The sequence below is a fragment of the Conger conger genome, chromosome 8 (assembly GCF_963514075.1).
Source record: "Conger conger chromosome 8, fConCon1.1, whole genome shotgun sequence".
NCBI classification, from domain to species: domain Eukaryota; kingdom Metazoa; phylum Chordata; class Actinopteri; order Anguilliformes; family Congridae; genus Conger; species Conger conger.
Window position 1 is genome coordinate 13036032 of NC_083767.1, and position 25199 is coordinate 13061230.

The following is a 25199-nucleotide window of genomic DNA, read 5'->3' on the forward strand; positions in this document are numbered from 1 at the left end:
GAGGTTTCCAACTATAATGGAAAAATGGCCACCTTAAAATTTTGTACCAGACTGTAAATCTAGATCACTGCTGAATGTGAGCTTGCTGAAACCAAAAAGTTAATGATTAAAAAGATTGATTTAGGAATGGATATAAAATGCAATGGTTACGATGGGGTTCAATATGAAAGTCATTTTGAGTTTCTAATTTCTGTCTCGCTGCTTTATACACCAGACTTGGTACAGAGACTCAGTACCCATTCCTGAGGACGTCCAAAAAACGTAATTTGACCACTGGGGGGCGCCGCAATAAGTAAAAACGAATTTTTGCCTAATATCTGTTGATGTGTTTCTTGTGTGTAATTCTTGTGTGTGGTTGCATCTTGGGAAATCCCAAGGCAGAGACAAAAGCGTTCATCCATGACAGTCAATCGAAAATGGTGGGGAAGTCACCAAACAGGAATTGAGGTCATGACTCGGTAATGCTTTAATGTATCGAAACCAAACTTGGTACATGGACTCGGGACCTCATTTTGAGGTAGCATGAAATGCAGCATCACTGGTAGTGGTGCTGCAATAAGCAAAAATGTGTTTTTGCTAATAACTGGTGATGTGTTTGCTATTTAAAAAATGTGATACCGTGAGAGGTCCCAGGGCCGAGAAAACACAAGCTTTCATGTTAACCTAATTGATGCGCCCGCCATATTGGATTTTATTGAAAGGTTTAAAAAAATGTTCTCAGGCCACAAAGTTTACCCAATCTTCACCCAATTTGGCATAGATGATCATTGGAATAAGCACTCACGAATATCAGATGGATTTTAGATTTTCAAAATTAGTTAAGTTTAATTTTTTTGAGTGTACAAGGGGCATTAAATAAAATTCATCATATTTAAAAATAAAATTCACTGCAACAAGATTTTGTCATTCAAGCCACTTGTATTATATACAAAAAATGTAAATACTTAAAGGGTTGTTTTCTGGCAAGTCTCAGGAGACTACAGTATAGGGCTCCCTGTAAGGTTGCTTGTACATAATATATCTCCACCCGCCAGGACACAATCCTGCATTTCCACTTAGCGGTGTGAAAGGCCATTTAACGCTCTATAAGCCCAGCACTTGACATATTAGGGCAATCTGTAGCCACAGCGTGATGATCACATGTGCACGGATGATTTCTCATACTTGGTTGCCGGTGGGCTTGTATGATTACACACGCACTGCCGGTTTTCTCCAAAAGTGATAATATGGCACTAACTGACTGTGAGTGCTGATTGGAGCAATGGGGGGGATTCAAATTATGCGACTTTCTGTGATATATTTTAATGGAGAATAAGAACATTAAGAGCGGAGGAGAACGTTGAGTAACTTTTAAGTGAGAAATCAATCTTAATATAATTGCTGTTATTGGAAATAAGCCAGACTTTCATCTGCATTCTTCACATGTATCCAGTTGTGTGAATAACTTGATGACTATAAAAAACAACATTGAAAAAATCCCTTCATTTGTTTGGGCATCTGTGTTCAGATTATTCGCCTGCTGTTTTTGGAGAGGTTTGGGACTGATGACGAATGCATGACAAACTTGAGCTCAAAGAGCATATCACATACAAAACACCTGACACCATCTTCAGGCAATTTTCACCTGCATATTGTATGTATTTAAGTGAGAAGAGAACCTGAACTGTAATATTGTACATCAGGAGTCCTCAGTCTTATCCAGAAAGGGTCGGTGTGCGTGCAAACGTTGTTGTGAACGTGACACTTGGGAGAGAGAGCCGAAGGCACAACGGAGGTCTCATTAATGACACTGCAGTCTTTTGAATTTGTTCACATTTCAGGTGCACTTTTGTTGCCCTCGCGAGAGGAGGTTATATCCATTGCTTGTTAAACACGGAAACTGTCTGACAAAGACAGTTTATCGCAACAATGGGTTGTACTTTGGCTGTTTTGTCCAAGTTCTTTCATGTTTTTACATGGCTACACGTATTTACTTGCAAGTTCAGCAAACTCTATATTTTTGCACTGATAAGGCATCTGAGTCACCCATGGCCAGGAGGAATGGTTGAGCTGCTGCTTGTATATTTATGAGGTGCAGGATAATAAATAAAACATAACCGGAAATCCTGAAAAAAACACTGTTGGAAGCTACAATATAATGTCCGCATAATTTACCTGATGCTCACAGTTTGGTGTGTATTTTTTATATGACACAAAAAATACTTTCAGAAAATGCTGAAATGCTTTTTAATTGCACATTGCTACATTTTGATGATCGCAGAATTTTCTGTTAACATCACTTTTCATTTAGTACAATGTGAATAATTTTCAATCATATGTGTGTGTACATGCATTTGAGTCTGAGTGTGCATGCGCATGTGCATCTGTGTGTGTGCGTGTAAGAGAGATTTATATTTGGGAACAGCATTTTCAAAATGGCACAAATTGGAACTACAGGAGCTATCTTAATGAGTAGCTCCAGGAGGTAGAACACAAATAGAAGAAGGGATCTTATCACAAGAAGGTACTGTGGGAATTGGAGTCCCCCAAGTGTGTTCAGACAATTGGTTTTCTTTATTTATATAAGTGATCTTGAAAGGGGCATGCATTGCACATTACTTACATTTACAGATGAGTCAATGCTGGTGGGTTTGTACACTGTGTGTTGCAAAAAGCAGAGATTGCTGAGGTATTCAAGTCCAGGCTTAACAGAGCACTGCATGTTGTCTAGTTTGTAGGTAAATGGCATGACTAGATGGCCTGAATAGCCGATTCTCATCATCACTATGTATTCATTACATTACATTACATTATTGGCATTTGGCAGACGTATAGTTGATTAGACTAAGCAGGAGACAATCCTCCCCTGGAGCAATGCAGGGTTAAGGGCCTTGCTCAAGGGCCCAATGGCTGTGCGGATCTTATTGTGGCTACACTGGGATTAGAACCACCGACCTTGCGTGTCCCAGTGATTTACCTTAACCACTACGCTACTTTTATAATCCCCATACGATGAGTGGAATTAAATTGCATTGCATTATGTGTACGTGGAGCAGAGGTTGGCAATATTTATCTCAAGTTGTAGGTCTTGTGTCTTTTGGGTCATTTTTGTGGGAAGCTCTCACTGCTGTATAAGCATGAGGTATGCCTTGCCCAAAGCTTAGTGCCAGTGCCATTCAGTTTGCAAGTTAATCTTTACTTTTAGAAACCTTGATTAATGCTCATTAAAAACCTCATAATGCCTTTTATCTATTTGCTTTTTAATTGTAATTCAAATTGGATATCATCATAAAGTATTAGTGTAAAATGCACCAAAACATTTAGTTGAGTCCTGCATGAATGCATCATATTTGATCTGTACCTTATTTATGTTTGTCTTTGTTGGCTGATCAGTTAGTACTTTGAAGGAATGTCGACCAATATGACTGAAGCTGAGGGAGGGAACTTGGTGTGATTGGTTCAAAGCAGATAAGTATATTAATCCATATTGAAGAATATGTCCATAATTATAGATTGAATTTTATTATATTATAGAATTGAATTATAGATAATTGAGAAACATAATGTTGTTCTTGTTATTATTATTTTACAGTTTACAAAAGTGCATTTCAAATGTTAGGCAAACACCACTAGAGGTAGAGTTATTCAGACTGAAAAATAAATAATAATAAAGGGAATGAGTTAGGTTTTTTTCCCCCCAATATTTTAAGGGAGCTGTTGAGGTGTGCCCTGAAGCTACATAATCTTCTCAAACAGACTGCACTGTGAGTCTTGAGTGTTCAAAGGAACAGTGTAGAAGCCTAACCAACCGCACATATTCAGCCATGTAATCAGTAAGAGTGGCTGCCTTTCAGTCCAACATCTGGAAGAAATAATCCCCCCCCCCCCATTTCTATAAAATCACAATAGTTGTTAATCTGTAATTTCGTATTAAATTATTACTTAATTGCATTCCTGAGTATGAGATTAAAATGAACTCAGAGCTAATGAGTTTTATGAGCAAGATGTTTAGATTCATACAGTGAATGGGCCAATAATGTATTCATCCTCTTCTAATTCAACAGCCAAATCCAGTCCGTTGCTTCCTTTAGGTTTAATTTATCAAGCGCTATCTTCACTCATACATTTTACTGCCATCCCTTATCTCCCCCTATGAATATCCTAGTGTTAAGATAATGCTTGAATCAAAAACCAGAGCTTCGGAAAACCTTCTCTGACTTCAAGATCTCAACGGACTTTGCATAAGAAGTGTACTGTACATGGAGGAGCATAAATGAGTTTTTGGCCCTTAAAAATAACGTTCTTGTATATACAGTACTGTATGTGTTTCATAGCCATTAATGCAGCTACCTATTTACTGAAGCGATTCTTGTTAAGTTACAAGCACAGTTTCCATTGCCATAGAGAGACACAGAATCTCAGTTTGTTTGAATCATCTCATTGTATATGCATCTTATTATATATGCAGCCTTTATCCGTTTGAATTTAAAATTCATTTATCGACAGAAAAAGGCTCGATCTCCAGTATTCTTCTGACAACACTGAATATGACCTTGGCTTTTTAAAAATATCTGATGCATAGATATGCATTAAGCATTATTTGGCAGTAAACACACACTGTTGTTACTGAAGACATAACACTCTATCAGACCCCACTGAAGCTAAGAGCCTGGCTCTTTGCCATAACACAGGAGTAACGCCGTGGTCTTTCCCCAGGGAAACAGATGATTTATGAGTTCTTGATCTGTCAGCCTCTATGCATCTGGCTTTAATGAAGCAGAGGAAAAAGCTCTTCCGCGGTGTTAGCTTCCCTTGGTGTGGTGGCTGTAGGTGGATGAATAATAAGGCAAAATGTGTGCATTGCTCTCTTTCAAACAACCCATATGTACGCAGACAGAAACACAGACACAGAGTAGGAGTATTGATCTCCAGGTCTTGAGGGACTGCATTGCCTGGATTTTGTCATTTCCTTTCAATAAGCAGCCAGATTAGCCTTTATTTGGACTCTTTAGCCTATCAGTGGCTTAAGTTAATTACTTTAGGGCTATACTGTGCAAGAAACCAGCAGCAGCATCTGGCATAGAGGGCTACACCACTGCTAAAGTGGCCTATATGATCTTACTCACACTACGGGCCAACAAACATTACAAAAATAATCCCCTTTTGGTACAGGTTGATTTAAACAGTAATATATATTTACAAAAAAATCGTAATAGTCTATAACCATGCATTCAGCTACAGTTACCAGGCTAATGTGTAGGACTATGCAGCACAGTGTTTACTCTCATACTAAAGCGGTGATGGTGCGCATGATGCGTTTCCTCCTTGGGAGAGCCTGAATCGTGCAAATGCGATCACAGATCCGTTCTCTTCCAGGTGGGTGTACTGGCCTCTCCAGGGAAAGACAGAAATGTTGAGCGACATCGCGCATCGACAGGGAAGTCAGGGAAGTACTCACGCTGTGCTGCAGGCCGTACACTTCCTTGGTCACCCTCCGCTATGTGACACATTTACATTTCCGCAGCGAGTGCTTGTTCATCTCCCAGAGCTTCTGCGTTTGAAGGTGATGAGAGAGAATTTCCTACTGTAGAGGAATGCCCATCTGCTTCTGAACATCTGACTAAACACCGCATTGGGATCCCAAACTCTGAAACACAGACGCTTCATCGCCTTGGACATTTGCCCGTAGTCTAAATGGGCAGAAAACAGTGCACATGCTACAGCGGCCTTAGGGAAAAAAACAAATATGTTACTTTCCATTAAATATTACATTAAATATGAAAATTGACATAAACAATATTGAAACTGAAATTTAAGAAAAGAGAGAGCATACCTGTAAATGAAATATTTATTAGAATGATAGACAATACATCGGGTTCCTTGCTAAATGAGTGCAAAAACAATAATTTCCCTGTTCTGATTGTCCATAGTCCATAAATTCCAATGTTTTACAAAGTAATGATTCTCTGGTTAACACATTTTGCTCTCAGTGAATACATAACAAACTTTCTTTAAGTGTATTGATCCACTATAACAAAAACAGAAGACCAAAATCCATATTTTAAGCTGCTTTTATTCATGCTGTATGCCTGTAAGTCCTTTTAGACTAGGGCCCTGTTGAGTTAGCAGTTAAAACTCTTTTACTTCTGCCCATTTCCCAGATTTTGGAGGGGTCTAGGTTTTACTCAGTGCAGTTATCCATCTAACTCCATGATCCTGCTTTGTGGAACTGGCTCCAGGACTTACAATGCCATCTACCATACAGAACACAAAAAAGATGATTTCATATTTGAGGTTGGAACTTGATCAGGTGGCAGAAACGCAGAATACTGCAGAAAAGACAACGATGGTTTTCATAAATATAAAAATGAACACAGATTACATATGACACCCTAATGTACATGAGTACAATGCATGACAACACTAAACCCAGATGATTGAACTGTTAAAAATGACACAATTTGTTTCTGGTTGCACATAACTGTCATTGGTTTTGCACAGCTACAGTATTTTGATGTGGTTTTGAATTACAACCACACAAATCTCTACGGTTAAAAAGTAATATATATTTGTTACAAATAAAACGTCTTCAGTAAATCTCCACAATAATGAAACAGAAATGGCAGCTTATTATGTTGCACAAGCCTCATTGACAAAGGATGATGGGCCTGGTACGGTCTTGGTCTGGGCTCCACTGTTTAAATAGCTATTCAACCATTAGTATGAACACACGTGCATGCTGCTACATTTTATTGCCATTTTAATGTAAATACTGATAAAATGCCTCAACTCTATATATATATATCATATAATAAATTGACCTCATTTTAAAAATACAATTTAAACATAGTTAATGTTACAACATTATTCATTTTTCCTGCTTTTACAGAACATGGCTATTTCCCCCCACTCACACACCCTCCCTCTCAGCAGGATACACAGTACTAAATGGTAAAGGAATGCCTCTTTTCTGTATTCATGTCAAAATATCAGAAACTACGTGGCGACAGTCACTGTTCCCAGGCCTTCATTCTAGCACTGAGGCAGGCACACGCACACAGCACTTGGGCCGGCGGACATTTTGTAGCATCGACCTGAAAACATTGCGTGGCCTCTTCTCGATCTCCGTCCCCAGGGGAGACTCGGAGGAGAGGGACTTCCTGATCCGGGTGGTCTGGGTCTTGATCTGCTTCTCGTGCTCTTTGATTTTGCACAGCAGGTGGCTCTGGATGGCGAAGCCCAGGGACTCCGGGTCGACTGACGCACCGTACACCTCCCACGTCATCCCCTGCTCGTCCCACACCACATCAGGCACGGCCTTGCTGTCGTCGTCCTCATCCACCTTTGACGGTACATCTGCTTCACCCTGACACAACTCGGATTTGGACTTGCTCGGTGCTGGTTTACTGCCCTGTGCCAAGGCAGGCTTGGACTTGACTTCATGTGGAACATCCTTTTGCTTGATATCTTTATCCACCACGAGTGGCTCCACCTGGTCGCTATCCACATCTGGTTGCATTTGTGTCTTTACATGAAGCCTGAAGGCTAGTTGTGAAGAGCAGGTTGGAGCGCTAGGAGGACTGGCTGATCGATTTGGAACGCTCGCAATGTCAGCGACAACCTGACACGCGTGATTAGAGGTTGTAGGTTTATCATGCTGGCTGTCTTTATGGTTTCCTTCGTGAGACACTGACTGGGACGAACACTGCAGATCTGCTGTCAATGGCTCTTTCTCATGGAAGCTGCTACTGGAAGCATGGTTTGAATGGCCAGACGCCGCAATATTTATCTGGTAAATTGGTTGTAAAGGCCCTTTGTGGACATGGCCTAGATGCAGCCCTGGTTCTTTGGGCCTTGCTCCCAGCTCCATATCTTGGTACACTGCTGAACCGGAATGGTGGCTAATTCCAGTGTTTTGACTCTTACATAAACTGTCTTCGAGTCCGCCTCTCTCTGTGACGTGACCTTTGACCTGGTCGCTGTCAGGCTGAGATGGACCCATTTGGATCCGCGAGGAGACGCCAGTTTGGATGGACGCATCGCTGAAGACCCTGTCTTCTTTCAACAAAGTATCTTCCCTTGGCGGGTGGGGCTTGGGCTGTGACCCAGCGTGCATTTCACAGACCTCTGCTGAACTATCGTTTCCTCTTACCATCGGACAACAAAGTTCGGGAGCCGTGGCCACCGGGAAATGGCACGGGCTCGTGCCGGCAGACCTGCTGCAGACATCCACGACTGCCTGCACCTGGGAATCTCGGCATGTTGCTCTGGACGGCACACACTGATCTGGGGATGTGCTGGTCATGGTGGCGGCTTCCGTGAAGTGTTTGGAAAGTCCACTTTGTATCCGTTGTATTTCCTGTGACATGCTGTCTGTGCTCTCTGGACCTTCCTCAATCAACTGAGCAGGGTCTGATTCGCTGTGTTGTCCTACAGCGTTTGCAGAGTCCCTTAGCAACGGCATTGATAAGTGTGGAAGTGAGGCTCTATCTGAGTCCTTGTGAGTGCATAACTCCTGCCCTGGACATAAAAGACTTGGTTTCCCCCTCGCATCTGTCAGCTCGGTGTTGTTTAGTGGTGGGCTTGTTACAGGACTCCCTGAAATGCCTTCACTCAGTTTCAGAAGTGACGTCTCCCCTTTCTTACTTTCCTGTTGTTCAAAGCTCTCCCCGCGAACCTCAAGCGTAGCGGTTGCAGAGAGGACAGTATTGTCAGAACCTTCAGATTTGACAGGCACTGGCACGTCTTCATTTGCAGGGATTCTAGCGCTGTCAGCTTCGACTTGTATTGGCACTAGTGCTTCAGAAGCCACCTGCTTTGGACTGGACGTTTCCCTCGATGCTTGAGGGAGAGCCGAGTTAACTTCATATTTTTGGATATCTTCAGATGTGTGAGATCTAAGCCTCTCTGCTCTGGGATCTACGGACATCTCTTCAAAGCCATGTGTCTTTGTGGCACTATCGCCTGTCCGTGGATCATCTTCTGCCGATATTGGCGGGGGCGGCTCCTCCTCTGCAGTTTTCCGGGGGCAGTCCCTCATATCACTCAAACACTGGCCCGTCAGAGCTCCAGTCCCTGCTGGGTCTTGTCCAATTAAGCCCACAGAATCCTCATTTCCTCCATTAGCTGAGGAGGTTGAATTGGACATCTCTGCTATAATTGGCTTTCTGCTATCATGATTTTTGTTAGCCACACTCATGTTCAAGGTCTTAGTGCACACATTATCTTGCCTTTGCTCCTTGGGGGATGAAGATGTGCTGTTTATTTTCAGATGTGGCTCGTTTTCCCAACTGGCGTCGGGCTCCTTGTTTCCAAAGCTGTCCACAACAGCAACATGAGGTCCCATCTGAATGGTGACAGTCCTTTTCGGTTTGGGGATGGTGCCCATTTTAGACGTCCGTTTCTCAGTACAGTCAACTACAAAATGGATGGTTAGAGGTCAACTTTATATCAATGTGCTTCTCCTTGTCTCAGATCCTGAAACAGAAGGAAAATATAAAATCAAATCATTTTATCAAAATTACGTTTGTCTGTACTTTCACCAAATGAGGTGCAAGTATACTGGTAGGAACACACACAGCACAGGGCATAACAGGAATTGTCTAATTTCAAGTCTTTTATTTTATTAATATGACCATTATTTTCACTTAGAAATATTTCCTGATATCCTTCAGCAGTGCTGTAAAGGAAATAGCTTGATTTGCTACAGCAATGAATACAATGAAATACTGCAGCAATACATGAATATCTGAATATACTGGAGTCCAGGACAAATTATGCTGCTAAAAATGTTACATCTTATGTATTCTTTGATACAGCCTAGTCTACACTATGCCCCTTGCTCAAAGGCACAATGTTCCACTTCAAACCAGAATCCATCACCCACAGACCGCTACTTAACATGCTAAAATATGCATGTAAAATGGATCAGTAGCCTAAATTCAGACAGAAATATGACATTGTTTATCACCCTCAAGTGTGGCGCAATGTTGTTGCTAGTGTCCCCATTCACCAGAAGCCCGTGTGCAGATCGATTAGCAGTAATACACGTATTGTAGTTGCATCAGCAGAATATGACATTTTGAATTCAGAAAGCAAATCCACACAATCATCTGACGCTAAGGCGTTCAACAGTAGAATACGTAAACAGAGTTGCTCCCCATCGCGCATTGCTGTGAGTCAGAAACATTAATCGGATTACAATCATGTTCCGTAATTGGGAATAGACAGGCAGAGCAGGACCGCAGGATGAGAGACGAGTACTGTTCAGCGGAGCTGAAGCAGCCAGTAAATATTTCAGCTGATCTCAATGAGAGGAGACAAGGACTGTCAGCACTCTTAAATCTGAAACATTGGGAGGAAGTACATTATATATGGTTGTTGTAGGCCTCAATATAGAATACAATATAGAATACAACTGCACCCCCCCTCCCCAATAGTAGTAGTAGTAGTAGTATTGTTTATATATTTATAATTATTATTATTACTACTTATTTTATATAGTATCATTCTAAATGTCATACTACTGTGAAGGGGGGGGGGGTTCACCATGATCGATATTTTACAGCTGAATAATTGTGACACACCTGCTTTGAGTCTTACTGTATTAAATCAACTGCAGACTGTTGATATCCAGATTTGGAAGTTTTTCTATACACCAGAGAACCCCCTACTCAATATGTACGTTTCCCACAGCACAATGTCTCAAAGACGACACTGACGTTGGTTTTATGCTTAACTCCAGAGGGAAAACCACCCCCTACTGGCCAATTAGCGCCACTAACCAGTTTTCCAGGCGATCTGTTCTAACCAGTGCCTAACCAGATTTTCAAAAGAATTTTTCTGCCATAATAATAATAATAATAAGAAGAAGAAGAAGAGGAATATTGTGTGCATGTCGATCAACACAAATGTGTACCTCCACCTAGATGGTACATGATGGCAGCCCACCTGCAGCACAATGATCAGTCTACATGAGGTGAAGACTGAGATTAATCCAGAAGATAATAACATGGTATAGACTGAGAGAGCTGGATAAGAAATCTGACCAGGACATGGGAAACTTTCCTTCTCTGTCGTCCAAATGCCATAACATCTTTAATGAACGCAGTGAGTTATGACCTTGTTTTAACATTTCATCTGAAATATATCTGCTGAATTACACTGTGCCCATCACCACACTGCGGCATTGGCTGGGAGACCCCAGGAGCCACTTCATTTTCCCTAGTGGTCTTAATATAACCAGGTACTAACACAACCCTGTTCAGTTTTAGCCATCAGATTGTGTTTAATGCTATTTGACCTCAAAATTAATATTACAAACTGCAGTTGCTGAAACATACACAGACTCAAGTCTTTGCCAACAACCTGCATCATATAATGTTTTGAGGTAACTTTAGGATCTACAGAATGCCTAGTTTCACACATTTGTCCATGCTTTATACAGTTGGTTTTCCATTGTAAATATCAGCTTTATTTCAATCTGAAACAGAGATTCACCTATATACATATTTAGACTTGTATTAGCTACAAGAATTCAAGGAGTACTGTTTACGCTCTTGAAGCAACTGTAATTGATTGAGATCAAAAACAGTCAGAGTTACCACAGGCAACTGCCAACAATCAGGCGCACAGCATACAGCACTTTATGCTACATTTGCAATGCCTTTTTCCCTCCCTCTATCTTTTGCTGTTATAATGTCATTGTTGGTATTTATCTATTTTAGGTCTTTAATGCCATTCCTGTTTTGTGTATATCTGCCTACAGGGGTGAATCGTTTTAAACCGATCTGCCTGTTTTTGGACATAAGACAGACGAACGTGAATGGAATTGGACTACCTGTTATGTATGCATCACATGCATTTACACCAACTCTCTTGACCTCCAGTTCTCATCATCTGAATAACCACTGACCTACAGATCTCCACTTGGACCAAAATCATTAAACTATACACTTGCCACACAAGACTAAGCCAGTGTTAATAGTGGCGCAATTACGGGGTCTAATGGCCTCTGCAAATAAACAGGGGCTATCCCCAATGACAAAAACATAATGAGATCCAGATATTGATCTTAAACGAATATCAACTTTTTTTTTTTAACCTCTTATTTTTGGGCAGAGGTTTCTTTTACAGTTCTGATCAGAACATTTCTGTAAAGGTAACATTCAGTATCAAACAGAAAATCAAATCTCCATCTTGTGACACAATGGAATAAGGAATAGACAATTCCATATTCCAAATATGGCCAGTGTGAGAGTTTTAACTGTCAAAGGAAAAATAATGTTAATATCTTTCATATAATCTCCATAATGATTATTCACAAACTATTGATAGCATCCATATTGTTAGAGGCATAACCAAGATATTTGCATGTGCCCTTGCATGTGTGTGTGTGTGTGTGTGTGTGTGTGTGTGTGTTTGCGCGCACGCGCGTGCGTGCGTATGCGGGTGCATTTTTAATATTTTAATTATATCCGATTATTTGATGTACCTTCAAAATAATTAATTTTGACAAAAGGTTTGTGTGTGCCCACTTGTGTATTCCGTACATATGCTATCCAGGTTAAACTTCCTAGCTTAAACATTTATTCTAAAGATGTGAGCTTCACCCACACAATTACTACTGGCTTGGAAGGTAATGTAATTTCTGAAACTCCATGGATGCAGTCTGATTAATAATGCAACCAATTCTTGTCAAATATAATAATTATGACAGAGTACAGGGTTCAGTTTAATATTTCGTTTTATACTGTAAACCATTCACGCACGCTCAAATCTTAATGTACAGTTTACAGAGCCGTACTTAAGACATAATTTAAAAGAAATCTGTCAGTCAAATAATGCGTTGGCAACTGGAAATGCATAGAGGGGGACAGGGGAACAAATAGCTATAAAATAGATCGATAGATAAATAGATAAATAGATAGATAGATAGATCACTTCTTATAACGCAACAGACGTTAAACTATAATAAAATAAATGCTCAACTCTAAGTCTATATTCCTCATGCATGGGACCTTGAATTATCTTCAGATATCTCACATACACAAAAAAAATCTTACTTTGCTATAATATGTTCCACGTTTCCAGTTTCTAGTTTCTAGAAAAAGCATTTATTTGTGAAAAGCGTAACGCAAAATTATACTGTGATGAATTCAGGACAGCGACCCGACGCCTGGTTATATTTTCCCTCCAACCAGGGACCAATTATCTGATCAGGATGAATTACGGTAGACTACCCATTCCTTCACAATTATCCCATGTCTTATCAGAGTGGTAATACATATTGCATATTAAGATCTTTATTATTACGCATACAAAAATTATTAAATTGTCAAAAGAGGAAACTTAATATTAAGATCAATGATGTAAATATACAAAGAAAAAAATAGATGCTATATTAAAATAAGTCGTATTGTAACAAAACCCATCATGCTGAACGTTCGAATTCCAGGACGAAAGTTACATCTGACCTTGTGAACGAATTCGTCATCTCCTAGAACAAATCCATCAAATCCGAGTCAATGAAAACGAAAACTGCCTACCTGATACGTCTTTGCGTCTGTTTCGCGCAGTGCTTAATTTGATTATTGCGCCAGTTAAGTAGCGTTTGTCTCTGCCTGTGCGTTTGAGGCATTCGAATGAATAGCAATGGAGGACTATGAGACGAGCGTCAAGTGGCCCAGAACCACGCCTTCAGAGCAAAACAGAATAGCAGTCTTATCAGAACAGGGGAAATAATAATTAGGTCACATATTGATTCTCTCTGAGGTGCACTGGGGTCTTCGCGAGCGTATCCATAGCTACGATTAGACCGACAGGGATCGTTTTATCCTCGATTGGGTTTTCAGATAACACAGCAAAGACATTCCATATTACGTGTCATGGAGTTAATTCTTTCCAGTTATTCTGTCATAAAACAAGGTGCTGTTGCCAAATGAAGCAGCAGGACCACCCCTCCTTTCGCCCACATGTGCACCCTTGAGACAAGCGCTGCGTCGTTTAGGCTACAGTCATTCCGGGCGACATTCACAATGTGACTCCATCCCATGTTGCATACCGTGTATGCTACTGTAGGTAAAGGACCTCCATGGTAACTGCCAAATTTCAAAAGGAAAAGACTCTCTGGGGCGGGAATTTTCGAATGTTGACGTGTAGCCGAAATAATATTTCCCCCACCAAAAAATTTTAAAATAATTCTAAAGCTTTACCGTTCAACATAACGAGTTGCCTAAGCCTGTACTGTCCGGCACGCCAGCAGGTAAGTTATCAGGTAGGACATAATGCTTCCGTTTTGTGAACTCACCAGAAACATCCGAGTGACACTGGTGAGCCAAGGTCTCGAGTTATCTCACGTAGACGGACAAGGTCGTTTGCAACATAATGATTATACCACCGTTATAAAGACTGTATTTTTTTAATTATTTAGACATACCATTTTTCAACTTCTGTTCTTTCCCCCTTCCAATTAATTAACATTACTAATTACTTCAGGGCGTAATTCCTTGGGATATACATAATTCTTCGGGATAAAATGAAGTATCTAAAATGGGACAGAAGGTAATGGCATAGTATGATATCATAGCATAGTATGATAATGTATTGGCTGACAATCGTCAGGGAAGCGCCCTTAGAGGGCACGTGCACAGCGGTTGGATAATGAAACAATGATGTCATGTTCTGACATGTCCCCATATTTCTTAAGGCAATACATTTTAAGGGATTTTGACTTGTCACCTAATGTGCTATGGTATTTTTTGAGAAAAATGTTTTGGCTGTGCTCCGGTTAAAGCCCTTTAAAAACAAACAACGTTCAGAATTCTCAGAAACTACACACCCGATTTTTAATCATTATTCTTTTTTTGATTAAATGTTTCAAATAGACAGAAAGCAGGAACATATCGCAAAAGTACACACGATTCAGATTTTAGACAAGGTGCATTCGCTCCACCTGATGGGAGTTCATATAATTGCAAGTGTGCCGATAAACAATTCTGTAGCCAAGCCACACATCCTGATGATGGTTTCAATAGACATGACTGTGCTTTACTGTCCATCAAAAATAGATTATACGCTGTCTCATATGCTGCTAGTAATACCATTCTGCTTGTGTTTGCCTTTGACCGTTTGCTCACTTTCTGTAATATGACGGCACATATTAATCATGAAATAGTTTATACCATCGGTCATATTATTTTTGCTTTTCTGTGGACTGTGCGATCTTGATATTTATATTTCACAACACCTTAATGCCTCATATATCCATCAGCATGCTATTAACAGTATATCAGTGGTGATATGTGGTGAATATAATCCACCCTGACGTTGGGTGCTTGTGAACCACACATAAGAATGATGTGGAAGAAATTGAGACATTTCTTTGAAATGTAGTTTCAGTGTTTGATCTGAACAGGATTTTGCCTACAGCATACCTTAGCAAAGAAATGTTTCCAATAAATGGTATATGTGTTTTACATGGAAATACTTTTTACTACATAAATTCCTTCAGGCACATTACTTGTTTTTGCTTTATTGAATTAATGAATTAATTTTCCCATCAATTAAAAACAATTTGAAAAATTTGATATTTAAGAGAACCCATATGGCTAGAATCATGGTATAGAATCTATATTTCGATTAGGGTCAGGAATTTTTTTTTTTATTGTGGATTTTGGTATTGTTTTTTTATGCTTTTTGTTTTAGAAAAACATGTTTCACATAGGTTTGGCTAGGAATAAGGGTAGAGTTAAGCTTAGGAAATTGGTGTTAGAGCTGAGGGTTGTGTTTATGATCTTGGAAAAGGCTTATGAGAAGGGTTGTTCTTTGATTTTGGATGTTCCACACTTTTTTCACTTGTGGTATGTAACATTCAAGCCCTATTTGAATACTTTTTACTTGTAGGTTGCTACACTATAACCTCACATTTTTAGATATTTTTCACTTTCAAAAAGTAGTGTTAGTGTCTACATAGTGATTCTTTTACACATATTATTAGGAAAAAGTTACTGTACCTTTAATTAACCTGAGAGTGACCCCTGGTATCATGTCACCTTTGTCCACAGTTTTCTAACAGCTATGCAGTTGAGCACCTCAGATGCATTTCTGCTTCCACAACCAAATATGGCAAAATCAATACGCTGTTTCCTACCTCATTGCTTCCCAAGGAGGAATACGGACAGGATAAAATTAGTGAACGATTAACAAAGCAACCTAATCGCACGCTTGCCATAATGGTTCATGAAGTTTTCCTATAGCCAGCAACGGTGAATAAAATACAAATAAAACACTTAAATGTCATACAAAACAACAAAATTGCAGGTAGAAATAATTATTTTATTTTTGTCTATGTACATACTTTGGTATTAAGTGTTGCTTTGTTTAAAAAAATAAATTGAGAAGGGATGCATGTTTACAGGATGTGGAACTATGAGTTTCTCACACTGATGTAAGCACACCAGCAGTGTAAAACTATTCTAGTTTCTTCACATCATGGTGCAAATGCATTAGTGTTGTGTGGGCACAGAATATGAACACATGTTCACACACGCATAATCACACCACTGCCCGTTTTTGGGAGCGAGGAGCCCTGGAGGATACAATGTGAAAATAAATATAAATAAAAACAAAATGCTCTGCAGGACAGCCAAGCGTTTCTCTATTACATCTGAATTAGAGAGCATGACTTCTGTGTCATTGCTCCTGGTTTACATAATTCAAAAAGGACACAGCTTGATTCCCTTTCATATCGAGAACTTATTACTCGCGGCAATTGCATCACCCACTTGGATGAAGAGCGAACCTAAAAAAAGAAGTGTCTCTCAAGATGTCATATCGTCAAGATGTCACAGCATCTTTGGAATTGTCTCTTCTGTGCGCAGAATTGCTTCGGGTCGTCTATCCATTGGTGGAAGCCTTTTATTTCCTTTGAACATTATCATGGGAGTTTGATTATGCCGTGGCCTCCATTCTCTGTTTGGATATCATCATCGCTCTCTTCAGCTGCTCGAATGTCACAAACATTACCACATTCCAAGAGCCCAATCTTAGGAAAGAGGGAACGAATCTGCAGAAAAGAAAAGGGAAGCCAATTTCATTAAAATTGTCTGCACAAATTCAGTAGAATACAACATTACATCCACATAAGGTTATAAATGTAGTTCAGTCTGTATGTTTCTGACTTAAGGGAGGAGGCCTACACCAGGGATCAGCAAATCACGGTCCTCAAGGGCTGAGTACTGCTGGGGTCAGGTGTGAAGACCAGTCAGTAGCAATAATTACCCAGGAGAAAGGAAAACCAGGGCTGAGTTTGGATTTGAGGGCCAGAGTTGGCAATCCCTGGCCTACACTGCAGCATATTTAGCAATCATTAGACCAGGACTCCTGTTAATCCTGACCATGTCAGAGCCAAGTCAGGCCAGGGGCAATGTGCAGTTGGCCATAGTGTTGCCTGGGGAGGGAGAGCTTCTTGGCAAAGAAGATAACAAATTGCCAAAATGAGAAAAACACCAGTGCCAGGCTGTACCAATCCTGAGCACTATAGTAACTCATGGCATGGATTATAAAGATTATTTTTATATTCCATGATAAGATACAGTTAAACAGGGCCAGAAATGCAGTCATGAGTGCAAATGAGGGCTCCAGTGAGTTTGTGTGATAACAACTTTGCTTTTGTAAATGGTTGGCATTTATATAGCGCCTTTATCCAAAGCGCTGTACAATTAATGCTTCTCATTCACCCATTCATACACGCACCCACACACCAATGGCGATTGGCTGCCATGCAAGGCACCGACCAGCTCGTCAGGAGTATTTGGGGGTTAGGTGTCTTGCTCAGGGACACTTTGACACAGCCCGGGCGGGGGATCGAACCGGCAACCCTCCAACTGCCAGATGACTGCTCTTACTGCCTGAGCCATGTCGCCCCATTTGTGTCTGTGTTCGGTATGCAATTATTGTACGCCTCTTTGGATGAAAGCATCTGCTAAATGAAAGTAATGCTGTGTGTGTTAGACAGGTGTGTGTCTGTCTGTGCTGTGTGTGTGTTAGATGGGTCTTTCTGTGTTGTGTGTGTATGTATAAGACGGGTCTTTCTGGGTTTCTGCTGTGTGCATTAGATGGGTCTGTGCTGTTAGCTCACCCTTTGTAGAAGGCAGTGGGACCCTCTTTGGTCATCATGGTCCAGGCACAGTTGACCGCACTTTTGTACTGTCCCGGTGGGGAGTTCATGTACCGGGTCTTCACCACGTCCACTGGCGAGGCGATCACCGTGGTGCAGAAACCAGCCCCAAACGCCGACACAAAATGGCAGGGCAGGTTATCTGAGTTCCAGAGGAAAGGGAGAGACATTTTACAATGTGCACGGAATCCTCTTTCAGCTCAGGTGGGGAGAGACAATATTGGTAAAATTATTGTGAAGCTAGATCCTTATTGCAAAGTAACATCACACTCAATGTAATTACTCAATGTTAATTACAGGGATCACTAAATAAAACTGCAAGAAAATATTACAAAGCAACTCAGAGAAAATAAATTATTGTACTGGAATTGGAACTTGTCAAAGATGAAACACAAAGAGAAAGTTCATCTTCAAGATTAAAGACAGATGTGTATCTTTAGGATGTTAGAGCACCATCTGAGAGTATATGACTCACCTGATAAGATGTTGTGTTTGAGAATTGCCTCCTTGATGAGGTCATAGGTCACGAGTTCTGTGCAGTTGACCAAGGCATTTCTGGTAATGTTTGGTAGTGTACCTTAAAAAATGTTTTTAAAAGTTTAATGCTTAATATTCATGTTAATAAATATATATTTGGACATGGAAACATAACAGTATATTTCCTGTATCTGTACATAGCATATAACATGTTAAATATAGTATAGTACGTCTTTATGATGCCCTATAATCAACTACAAACTCGTGAAATGAATTGAATGTGTGACACTGCATATCACAATGACCTTTGAATGATTAAACCGCTTTCACTTTCTCTCCTGTGAAAATGTTTAATAAAAGGAGACTGCTCACCTTTCCAGAGTCCCCTCATGCCCTCCAGACGGAAGATCTGCTTGTAGGCCTGCAGAGTGCCGCTGTACCTGCGCTGGACACCACTCAGGTTCATTTGGGCCTGAAACCTGACCTTCACCACGTCCGTGGGCTGGGCCACCGACACCGCCATCGCCCCCGTGGTGCAGCCCGCCAGGATCCGAATCCCCACCCCCGGGCCTGGGTGGAGAAAGAGTGAGGACATGAGGTCAGGTGCGGGTCACGTGAACTCCAGCACCCAAATTAAACCTGCTGTGCATACAAAGCTTTTTAAAAAACACTGTCGGCCAGGAGGCCTGAAGCCAACCACTGATAGCACTGCAGAGGTTTTGGAAAGAGCAAAATTCAGAGCAATGTTGTTCTTGGTCCACCTTTACGGGTAGCCACGGATGGAGCTTTCTTGTACATCTTATACTGCACCATCATTGTTAAGGCGAGAAGCGCCAGTACACTCTCAGAAAAAAAGGTTATTTGGCTTTTCTCAATAGAGCAGCGTTACACAACTCCGAGTCCTTTGGGCTGCAGAATCTGCAGGTATTTGCTCCAGCCTTGCACTGCACCACCTGATTTCTAATGACTTCACCTTCTTGGTTCAGGTAGTAAGTTACTTAGTGAAATCAGGTGGTGTAGTGCCAAAGGGGAACAGCCTTTAGTTTGTTATAGGACCCTCGATCATAGGCGTGAAGCCTGAAAGCTCCCAGAGAAAGAACCATTTTGCCCTTGAACTAAACAGGGTTCTTCTATGGAATCACAGGGCTCCTTTTGGAACTGTTTTTTCTGAGAGCGTACACATTCCAGAGAACTCTAGTCCAACTCACGGTCTGTCTTTCCCCCGGTGTAGAAGTTCTTGACATTGTCGTAGAGGCCGATCCGAATAGACGCGAAGGCCATCTGCCTCTGGAGGCCGGCCACCAGCCCGTTATAGAGCGACCTGGGCCCCTCGGTCCTGACCATGGTGCTGATGGTCCCAAACACGCCCCTGTACCTGATGTCCTTGGCTGCCTCTGCGGCTGCCTTCTCCCCTTGGATCTGAGGTGTGGAAACAGCGAGATCAGATGGCCGGCACGTGGCACCTGGGTTCACTCTGCACCTAAACACCACTGACTGAGGCTCGAATACAGTACTGAGGCTGAGCTGTAGCAGGCTTGTTTCAGTGAGGTTATCACTGGGTTTAAAGCAGGGGTCATCATATGAACTGCTGGTTGTCCACCCTCCCTTTGCCTGGGAATCAGGTGTGAAGACAGTTTGCCCAATGAGGAGCACTATTTGTTAAGTTAATTACCCAGTAAAAAAAGAAAACCTGGGATGGGTTTGGATTCAAGGGCCAGATTTCATGATCCCAGGCTTGAAAATTGGACAGCATAAGCCAGGGTTGCCCAAACCTGTTCCTAAAGATCTACTATCCTGTATATTTTCACTTCGATCCTAATTAGGGACCACTACTACTAATTAGCTACTCAACAATCTCTTATTAGGGTAGGAGTGAAAGCCTACAGAAACAGGGTTGGGCTGTCTCCTGGAATAAGCCCTCAACGATCTGTACGAGTAGAGAGTGCATCCCTCAGTCATCATCATTTATAAGTGAATTTAATTTCAATGTACTAATATTGCTTTTTTTTTGCTTTTTTTTTAAAGGGGGTTGATGACCAGGCAGTCGGTTATCTACAGTACCTGTAATCTGACTTTGGCCGTGTCCAGGGGGAAGGTGACCAGGTCTGCGATGCAGGCTGCTGTCCCAGCACTCAGGACCTTTACTCCCAAGGGAGGGGGGACATCGGAAGGCTTTAGCCCCACCATCTTCACAGCTGAGGGAGGGGCAAAAACAGGCATTGATCAGCCTACTTTCTGAAAGAACCCCCAGCACTTCAGACCAGATCCATGGAACTGGGAAAGCTATTTGTGCTTTTTTCAATGTGAATAAGTAGTGGACAAACAGCTAGAAGCTATCAGGCTGTTTGCAGCAAGTCAAATGATCAGACTTTATCCACCTTTACCATGCTGAGATCATGGAATGGTCAATAGTATGCTCAGCCCTGCTTGGTTAAGCATCACAAAGTTTATGAACTTACTACTTAATCACTTTTAAGCAACTTTATCAATGAAGTTACTATCGAATTACAAGTAAGAGTGATGTCACAATAGTATGATAGCTCGGAGTGCATTATGAAACCAATACAGCAGTTCGAGCTGTTTGAAGGCTTCACTATTTATGTTGGCATGTATCATTTGAAGCATCAAATCATAGTGAGAATTAATACTTTACATTGCTGTTTGTAAATTTTAAAGGTTTTCTCAGCTTTGTTACACCAAAAATAAACTTTAATATTTATTGTAATTTAAATCCAGGCATTTGTCGAAATCACGAATGTAATGCTGGAATCCCAAAAATGCATATACATTTTGACATACAGCTAAAATAGAAACAAGTAAAAAGTTTAAATATTAAAACAGGACTTACTTTGTGAAGAGTGATAAAATTTCCTTTACAGTTCTTTGGGTAGAAAGTTAATAGTCCTTTACTGGCCAGTACTTTAGAAGGGTCAGTTTAAGTCTCTTCTGCCTTTATATATAATATTCCTGACTTACCTTCCCAGAGGCGGGACCATACTCAGGATCACAGACTAAGGCAAAGTCCATTCTTTGTCACTGTTCATGGAGTTATGCCATTTAACTCTTAAATTAATTCTACAAACTGGCTAAGAATGTCTCTAGAAAGTAAATTTAGGTTTAGCTCAGTGAAGCTAAACAATGTGAAATTACACTGCTCCTGTTAGAAATGATACATTATAAGACAATACAATTACTTAAATGAATGAGTCTCAGTGGCATAAATAATACTGAAAGAGGATTTATGTGTACTACAGCTATATTATTCCTCATATATTAATTCAAGTGTACTGACAGGTTGTAATTGTGGGACTTTCAACACCCATTCCCATGGATATGCTAGGTAGTACAGTTTAGAACCATGGAAACCTGTGTGGAGCTGAGGTTAGTGAGGTTCATTAAAATATTCTGCAAAATGAATACAAAAATGAAAAACTGGAAAAACCGTTTACTCGGATTTTAAGAAAAAATGGAAAAATGAATCAGTAGTTTGATTGTAATACATTCGGCTCAAGCAGCACAGAGTAAGGGGAAGCTTAGAGTAAGTAGCAATAAAAAGTACATTTAAACTCAAATGCTAATGTCTAAAACCTCAATGAAACATCGAATAGTCTCTGTTGTTACCCACATGGATAATCAGTACGCTGTGCTGAAGCTGTTACGCAGAATTTTTGCTGATTCTATCATACTCTGATGAGGCAATAGGGGCTTGCCACTCTACAGCCAATAGAATTGAGGGTGTGCTTTTTACAAGTTAAGAATGCATTCGAGGGTTGTAAAGGCCCAAGGTGATTTATAACATACAGTCCCAGTCACAATTTTCGCCAGATAGTGTCAATAATGTACACCATTTCGGGTTCCCGGGTACAGTGTAAATTAGTGACCATTACATTTTGGAGGTTCAGTGGACAGCCTATCACGCTTTAGACTGTAACCATAAATACGCATCTGCTTTAGCTGCTGGTCCCACATCATTTAAAATAATTTCATGGCGTTTATGGCCCAAGTTCAAAGGAGCACTGATAGCAGCATTGCCACAGAATAGACCTCTGAATATTATGCAACCCCCTAATAATGTCTGGCAGTCAGAACCAGAAGCAGCCGAACTGCTATCTTGAGCCGTATTGCACAAAACCAACGCTTGTATAAATTCTCAAGGAATATAACTGGTCAGTCTGTAAAACTATAGGCTACCAGAGCGGGAATGTAACAGTTGTAAGGAAAATAACGATATATGTTTCAGGCCTTTCTTTATCAGATTAAACATTTGCTGGTGAAATACATAGTGAAGCGAATAGTTTTTCTCAGAATTCTCACTGAAAGAAGGCCGTTTCACCTTTGCTCTAAAAGGCGATGTTTAAATAGCTACACAAGTTCGATTAAATCTGTCCGGCTGTTTTTTTCCTTGCGTCATGCCCGATGAACAGAAACCCGGATTCGTCAGAGCTTCACTAATGACGGCAGAAATTCAGCTCGTACGCCGGTGATCCCCGGGGGTGGGCGGGTTTATTAGTCTGCACACACTCTAAACCGAATAATGGATACGGTTTCTGGTGAGACATGGAGAAAAAGAGTCCACAGTGAACATAACTAGCTACGTTTTACCCATGTTCAGCCAAACATATGTTGTATTCTAGTCAATATATTGATAAGGATTTGATCAGCATATAGGCTACCAGCACCTTTACCCACTGAGAGCAATGGACATACCATAAGTATACTCCTCCTATCTACTACCATATTAGCACTCCCAATCAAATCCAGCCACTGTAACTACACTATGCATTAATGGGAAACAACATGGTTAATTTCTATCACACTAATTGCAGTGAATCCTTTTGACCTGAGCATACCTTCAATGAGTATATGAATGCACAGTATCTTCACAGGAATTATAAACTATGGGTTATATAACAGAGAACAGGGAACATCATGAATAGTCAAAACTACATCAAGATATGAGATATTAACCTTGTAAATTAGTACTTTGTAACTCCTCCTTGGGCAACTATAACAGCTCGTAAACACTCCCTGTAGCGGCTAAGAGTCTTTCCATTCTCCCTTTTGGACTCCCCCCAATTCTTCCTGACAGGACACCTCTAACTCAGAAATATTCTTTGGCCCCATTGCATGTACAGCATGTTTGAGATCTCTCCACATATTTTCAATAATATTCAAGTCTGGGAACTGTGGCGGCCATTCCAAAACATACATCCGTCTTTCCTGGAGGTACTTCATGGTTGATTTTGAGGTATGGTTTGGATTAACGTCTTGCTGGAATACCCAACCTCTCTTCAACTTCAATGTCTGGACTGACCTTTGACCATTACTCTCTAGAACTTCTTGATATTTGGTGGAATCCAGTCTTCCTTCCACTCATGCAATATTTCTTATGCCCCCAGCTGCCACACAACCCTAAAGCATAATGGATCTACCTCCATAACACAAGGTGTTATTTTCTACAAAGGCGTCACCTATTTTTCTACAAACATACCTTCTTTGATGGTGGCCAAAAAGTTCAATTTTGGTTTCATCAGTCCAAAGCACATTGTTCCAAAAGGTTTCAGGCTTCTCAATGTTTTCTCAATGCATACTTCAGACGCTTCCTTGGACAAGGATTAGGGGAACAGGTGTTAACACCAGACAGAACAGCCACTGCAGTGGGATACTTTAGAAGGCATGGAGTTACTTCAGAATAAAAAGTTCAACCCTGGAATTATACTCACTTGACACCTGATTGAAGCCCTAACTAGTAAATCACCAGGGTGTGGGCATTAGTAATCATATATGAACAAAAAAAAAAAAAGTGACAAAGAATAATCCAAAAGGGTTCCCAAACATTTGCACAGGGCCCTTTTCCCTTTTTATAATTTATAAAATAAAAAGTAATGCTTTAAAAGATCTCGTGTTTAACTCTGTACCATTTAGTGTTTAGGTTTGCTTTTGATCACATACAGATTCATTGTAACACATTTAAACCAGGGGTGCAAATTTCTGCAGCCCCCTGTATTTGATCAGGAATATGGATGAAGGCATGTGTTGTTTCGAATGAGGCTGCACAAACACTTACAAGGACAACTGATAAGCACTTACTGTGTTAATCCCGTGCCGAGTAGAGGCAGACCATTGTTAACTCTGAAGGCAGAGCTGTCAACTGTGAACCAATTGTCACTAATAGTAGCGACTATTGGTTTCTTTTTTGTATATGCCCCCCCCCCCCCATATTCCATACCCACTGATTTGAGTAGCCTTTGTGGTGCAACTGACAATTGTCCAGTTATTGTTATTCTCACATTTATGTATGCTTTGTGTGCTTAATTGGTGGATGCGAGTTGGTCACTGGTGTTTAATTTTGTAGCCACTTTCATATTTGCCTTGGTAATCTGAGATCCATGTTTATATATGCTGTACATGTTTTTACATTGTTGGCACTATCTCCTGAAGTTTTTAGTATTGTTGTACCCACTTACCAAAGAGTCTCTGTTTGTCTGACCATCACTAGCTCAGATCCAAGTAGCACTTCTTTAAATGTCTTTTTACAAAAAAACATTTTAAAAATCTATTTAAA

General features: G+C 40.7%; 1 protein-coding gene across 1 annotated transcript; it reads right to left on the minus strand.

Moving 5' to 3' along the window:
- Window positions 1-16293: 16293 nt before the first annotated feature.
- On the minus strand, window positions 16294-21612 carry ucp1 (uncoupling protein 1). The gene is made up of 7 exons (XM_061253233.1): window positions 21483-21612; window positions 20696-20829; window positions 19843-20053; window positions 19007-19204; window positions 18633-18734; window positions 18119-18299; window positions 16294-17044 (listed from the first exon to the last, which is right to left on the minus strand). Exons 2-7 carry the CDS (start codon window positions 20819-20821, stop codon window positions 16930-16932), a joined length of 933 nt encoding a protein of 310 aa, XP_061109217.1. The 5' UTR covers window positions 20822-20829; window positions 21483-21612; the 3' UTR covers window positions 16294-16929.
- Window positions 21613-25199: the final 3587 nt, after the last annotated feature.

Coding starts and splice junctions, on each gene's coding strand:
- ucp1 (XM_061253233.1), bottom strand. CDS start 20,821: ATGGTGGGGCTAAAGCCTTCCGATGTCCCCCCTCCCTTGGGAGTAAAG. Junction 20,054..20,695: donor CGGCCAAAGTCAGATTACAG/GTACTGTAGATA, acceptor TCCACACCTCAG/ATCCAAGGGGAGAAGGCAGC. Junction 18,300..18,632: donor CAAACACAACATCTTATCAG/GTGAGTCATATA, acceptor TCTGGAACTCAG/ATAACCTGCCCTGCCATTTT.